This window comes from Haliaeetus leucocephalus, unplaced genomic scaffold, assembly GCF_000737465.1.
Source record: "Haliaeetus leucocephalus isolate CR32 unplaced genomic scaffold, Haliaeetus_leucocephalus-4.0 Scaffold306, whole genome shotgun sequence".
Taxonomy (NCBI): domain Eukaryota; kingdom Metazoa; phylum Chordata; class Aves; order Accipitriformes; family Accipitridae; genus Haliaeetus; species Haliaeetus leucocephalus.
The window spans coordinates 9052162-9058161 of record NW_010972742.1 but is presented as its reverse complement, the minus strand read 5'-3'; the positions used below and the strand labels follow the sequence as shown (position 1 = coordinate 9058161).

At 45.4% G+C, this 6000-nt stretch overlaps 1 protein-coding gene across 1 annotated transcript in view; it reads left to right on the top strand.

Moving 5' to 3' along the window:
* The window catches only part of ATP6V1G1 (ATPase, H+ transporting, lysosomal 13kDa, V1 subunit G1), a 3725-nt gene extending 220 nt beyond the window's left edge, over positions 1-3505 (top strand). Inside the window, exons 2-3 of the mRNA XM_010571137.1 lie at positions 1041-1333; positions 2771-3505. Coding sequence (XP_010569439.1) covers positions 1041-1333; positions 2771-2944 — 467 coding nt within the window. The 3' untranslated portion in view covers positions 2945-3505. The remainder of the gene's footprint in view (positions 1-1040; positions 1334-2770) is intronic.
* The last annotated feature ends 2495 nt before the right edge of the window (positions 3506-6000 follow it).

Genomic DNA, 6000 nt, shown 5'->3' with positions numbered 1-6000 from the left:
CCGTGCTGCTGCCGAGGGCCGCTGGGCAGCGCGGGGGGCGGAGGAGCAGGGTCTGCGGGACCGCTGTGCCAGCGGGGATCCCCGACACCCCCCCCCCCCCGGGGAGGGGATGCAGGGCCCGCCTTGCTCGGGGACCGTGTGGGGCGCCGGCAGCGCGGTGGGGCTGGCCGGTGAGAGCAGGGCCGAAGGGCCGCTCGGGGCCGGGGTGGGTGCTGTGGGAGCGCAGCGTTGGTCTGCTCCTGCAGGAACCTGTCTCCTGTGTGAAGAAGGTAGGGAAAGCGAAGTTGGATGCTCCCTGGCAGCTGTGGGGAACCTTCCTGCCTGTAGCTGGAGGGGCCTGCACAGGTCTGAGAGGAGCTCAGTGGCTCCTGGCCCACTGGGACTGCTCCTTAGGAGGCAACCACCATCAAACCCTGTCCTTTGTGGCAGCAGGGTCTTCAGCTGGGGGATGCTTGTGCTTATCTGCATCTTTCCCACTCTTAATTTTTTTTTTCCTGGGTGAAACCAGTGTATTTCCATGTTGGTGATTAGACATTTTGTAGAGCTGAGAGCGCCACTCCTTGAGGAGCCAGGTTAGCATTTCCTGTTAAGCAAGAGAAATTCTGGTTACAAACATCCCCACCTTTACACATTTTTTCTGCTTCAAGCATTTTCTATTTTTTTTTTAATGAAGCCACACTGTGTTGTGGTTCTACCCCCTCATAGTTTTGTAAGAAGTAGATTGTTGTCGCTCACTCTGAGGATAACCTTGGAGAGGAGGGTGTGGTGGAAAGTCCAAGAGGGGAAGTTGATGCCATAGTCAGTCTTTCCATCAGTTGCACAATTGGCCTGAGGCAAAAGTAAGACTTAATGTTCTTTTGGCTGTGATCTGTGGGAATCACTCGGGGATGTTGCATGCTCATGTGAGCAAGGCCAGACCTGCAGATTGTCTAATGCATCCAATGGCTCAGAACCTCTCCAGTTCTTGCTGGTGGAAGCTCACTGCGTGGTGAGCTTGGCGATGGTTTGGTGGCACACAAGGTGACCTCAATGCTCCTGAGGTCAGCTAACACAGCAAAGCTGGAGGGGCTGGGAGGGTGTGTGGTGTCCTGTTGATGCCTCCTACAGAAGGAGCTGCTGCAACAGCAAATGCTATAGTGATTGTTGTGCATTGGGTAGCTGGAGAGGTGTGGGGAAATATACTCTCAATACTTTCTCTTCTTTATTTCATTTGGTATGTTCTTTGGAAACAGGAAAGAATCGGAGGTTGAAGCAGGCAAAAGAAGAAGCCCAGGCAGAGATTGAGCAGTACCGCCTGCAGAGGGAGAAGGAGTTCAAAGCCAAGGAAGCAGCGGTTTGTTTTCTAGATCATTCACTGTTACCTACCCAGCCCCTAGCCTTGTGTTTGGGGTTACTTGCCCCGAGAGCAGCCCTCGGGGTGGAACGTGTTGCTGGAGCAGTACTTCCCTAACTGCCTTCCTCTGATGCACAGCCACGTGTTTCGGAAAAAACAGTGGAAGTGAATCAGAACATGCTGTATTGCATCTCAACAGGCAGAACTATTGACTGGCAGTGAATTAACTTTATAAGCTCATGTACTGGCTGGTGCCCTGATCCATGGCAGCCTCCCAAAACCTCCTGTATGTAGCGGTGTCAAGAAAAGACCAAGCTCATTCCTCTTGTGACACACGGGTTTCTACGATGCTAACGTGGTAGAGACCACTTGCCTTGTAGATGCTGCTCTCTTGCTGAAGCAGTTGTAAGGCTTGTATTCTCCTTAGCATTGTTGCCTGCTCTGTATCAAGGGGTATGTTTTGCATTCCTTCTGAGCAAGGGGAAGTATTCCCAAAAAGCGCAGAACTGAGGCCCTTCACCAGCTGAGGTCATTTCCACTGCCTGTGTGCCCCTGTCAGATCTGTAATCTTCAGAAAATGACCTGGCAACCCTCCTCTCTGTCCATCTTCTGGTTAGCACAATAACATGTCCTCTGTTCTCCTGCACAATAGTCTTCATGTCAGTAGGTCAAGATTAATTTTTTACAATCGCTTGTTAGCTTGGTTCACTAGGCATATGATACCAGGCAATTCCAGGCTAATGAAGTGGACTTCACTGCCTGTCAGCTGGTTTTGTTTTATTTATCCTTCTCCAGAGAGAGAAGCTCTTTGAATTTGAGTTCCAGGGTGCTAGTCTCTTTCAGCATATTTTTTCTGTGCCTTCTGCACCCCCCTCCCCCTGTAATCGGAGTTTGCTCTCTCTGCCCTTGCTTATGGGGCAAGAAGGGCTTTGCAAGCTGTGGAAGACTCCTTGCTGTGTATATCGCATAGCCCACAGTCCTGTTAGGAAGGCAGAGATTTTTATAAAGATTCTGCAAGGGGTGGAAGCAATGGGATGATGTGAAGACTGGGCTTAAACTAAATCATGGGTGTTACTTTTCTTACACTAGCTACTACAGTAGTGCCCAGGGGCTCCTGGTTCCAGTCACCGGAGCAGCAGGACCTTTATTTCACGCATTCTTTAGAAGCTCATGCTCTAAACTGACAGATAATGAATAAAAGAGGATAAAAGGCTTAGGCTGTGGGTGAAGTACAAACTTGGGCAAGTTTAGTGGGAAATCTGAGCACAGAATCCAACAGTACCTTTTTTTTTTTTTAAGTGCAATTCTTCCCTCAGCAAAGATTAATGGTTGAGATGCACTGAGGCAGTCCAGAATAACAAAATACAGAGGTAGGCATAGTGTTTTCTTTGTCAAGCTACTCGCATGTGAGCTTTCTCTTTCCTTTGCAATTTGTAGGCACTTGGATCTCATGGCAGCTGCACCACTGAAGTTGAGAAAGAGACCCAGGAAAAGATGAGCGTAATCCAGCAGAACTTCCAGAAGAACCGTGAGGTGGTCCTCTCCCAGCTGTTGTCACTGGTGTGTGACATCAAACCTGAAATCCATGTGAATTACCGCATCAATGGCTAGTAGTGGAAGAAGGAATGAGCATACTGGAAATGCTGGTAGTAATGTCTGAGCTTCAGGTGGAATGTACAGCTCTTAGCCATACCTTAACTGTTCTTGTAAACATGTTAAATTATTTCAGTGAGTTGTAGGTCATCAATGTCTTGTTGGATTTCTGTTAGTTTCTCTCTTGACACAGATTCAGAGCTTATTCAAACATTAAAAGACCATGTCTCAAATATGTGCTAAGTAATTAAATACATATTCAAGTTGGCACATTAATGCTCCCTTTTTATCTCGATAGTATTCAGTGAGAGGCTTTCCTCTGCAAAGTAGAAAGGGAAGAGAGATGCTAGCCAGGTTTAAATGGAGAGTCTGTGTCAGTAATTGTTAGACCTGTGTAACTGTATTCTTGTTGACCAAAATGCAATTTTGTGTGGTGTTAACCTTTGTACAGGGGTTAAATCTTGTAAGAAGAATTCTTTGGCTGTACAGTGTTGGCTGATAATTTTCAGGTGCTTGAGTTTCTCTGTATTGAGTATCCTCTGTATATTCTGCTGTTAGCTTGAGTTACAAGTCTGGCACTATGACACTTGAAAGTAAAAACACTTATTTAACTCCAAAGTCTCTAGTCAGTCTTGTTGTTCCTGCTAACTTGTTCTGAGAGTACTGACAGGTTTTACTGTGTTGCATGGGAGTCTGGACTCTGAAGAATGAGTATCAAGTATTGATAAAAAAAAAAGAGTAAGAGATACAGCAAATGTGTGAAGGTCACAGCAGGTTAAGTTAAAAACCCATTACAGAGCTCCTCCTCCTGGCTCCAGTCTGATGCTTTACCTGCCAGATCATTCCGAAAACCTTCAGGAACAAATGTTCTTGTGACCATTAGGGGAAATAAAATGTTGCCAGTTCACTAGAATAGTTTGATAGCCAGGCGCTGTGCAGTAATTATCCTTTCTTTAGTCAAGTACCAGTCACTGCTTGTTTATACCAAGGTCATACTGTATCCTGCAGCATCCTGCTATAGCCGGGAACAGTGGGAAGTAAGTAAGTGTGTTGGCGTTGTCTGTGCATTGCTTTCTAGCTCTTTAATCAAAAGTGCACATGAATATATCAAGAGGTTTCATGTTTCAGCGGTTTCTTCCTCTCCCTCTCTCACCAGCAGAATATTAAATGTAGCTTTGCTTTTTTATTGACTTCAGTTTAAGGCTTTTTGCAGAAAAGAGACTTTGATGAGCACATACCTGATCAGACCCGAGTCATGCAGTTGGGGATCTAAGAAAGAAACCTTACTGATGCTGTTCCTCAGACAGAACGTCCTATATTTCTACAGACCCTCAGTATAGCATTGAAAAGCCTCTCAGACCTCTAAGAGTTTGATTGTGATTGGGAGGGAGGAAAGCAGGATGGATGAAAGTCATAACAAAGGAACGAATGCCTGCCTGCAGTCACACAGGGCAATGAAAGTGAAGACTGCTATGGTGTCTTCTGTTGTAATATTTTATGATAGTGTGTTGTAGTTCTGAAAGGATCTCTTTAGGAATTCAAGCTATTAAACAGGTTGTAAAATTGAAACAAAAGCCTCCTGCAAAGGTAAATGTGCCAGGCTGGGGAAAAAGCCAGGTCAGTACAAGGAGAACAGGATCAAGGCAGTTTTAATCAGTCTGGTCTAATGACTGGAGCGGTGCTATGGTCTCATAAAAGGTTGCAGCCATGCTAATTCTAGTCTGTCCTTTGGAGATGAAACATTTCTTCCTGTTGAGAACAGGTGCTCAGACTCCAGCATGATAGTCCTAATAGAAGTCCTCCTAGCTCGGGGCTGTAATTAGCACTTTCATCCCGTTTGTTTATCAGTAAAAGACTGCTGCTCTGTCCAGAAAAAATACAGTGCATGCCCCAGTTTCTCATGATGGTTCGTAAGTTTCCCTTTGTTAATGAAGACTTTATGTCCTTGCTCTCTAGAATAGTAAGAGGCAGGCGAAAAAGAAAAACACTTCCCTGATTATTTCCTCTTGGCAAAAGGTGGTGTGAAGATGCTCCCTTTAGAACACTGTGCTGCAAGAATAAAAATTTTCTGTAATATTTCCCTGAGACCTAACTAGTTAGAATTACCAGACTCTAACTTTGCACAGAAGCGAGTATTTCCAATTACTGCTTTCCAGGAAGGCTGGCTTTGTTTGCAGTGTAGATACTTTGTTTTAAATTGAGATTCTCTCATCTTGCACTGTGATGCTCTGGGAAAGGGAGATCTACTGCTGTCTTTGTGCCTGAGTCAGGCTATGCCAGAAAAATACTCTGCAGGGAGCAGTTTTCTTCTGACAGAGGTATGGAGTTGGGCATACAACTCCTTGCCTCTGAAATCTGATTTTCTAGACTTTTTGCAGCAAGTTTGGTTAGTAAGAGTAAAACCTACCCCAACTGCTAGTACAAATCTCTCTCCAAATTCTCCCTGCTGCTCATCTGCCTCCATAATCCCTTGCAGATGTGGCCCCATGTATATGAGCCATAGCTTGCTCTCGTGTCACAGAAAGGGCCAGAAGCAGCTTTGGGTACATACACCGCTGTCTGATTCCCTTAGTTTGAACTTTCATCCCTGGAAATGCCACCCAACTGCCAGGATGGTCAGAGTCCTGGTGCTGTATGGAGGTAAGAAATGGTCAGCACTCATGTCTTGTTTGTGCAATGTCAAGTGAGTTGCTACTGCTGTTGGTGTCTCCCAGTTAAAACAGCTTGCAAATAAGCACTTTCTGGGATCAGCGCAGGCATATTAGGATTTACACAGTGCAGTTTGGCTCCAGTCACATCCATGTTCAGCAACAACAGTTTGGAGTTGATTTTTGTGGAATTTCTTTTCAGGCATTATCTATTTATAGAGTTTATACTTTTTGCTTTTAAAATGCCATTGAGAAAGTGTGTCATCTGTACAGGCACCAGATGGACAAATGGCTTATTAACACCAGAATATGAGTGTCATCTGGACGGCTTAACGTGCAGTACAAGGTATAATTAGGACATGCATTTGTGCTGCTTGAAGCCAGAGTTCAATTTTTAAGGCATGTCTGTATTGACGGAGCTTGCTT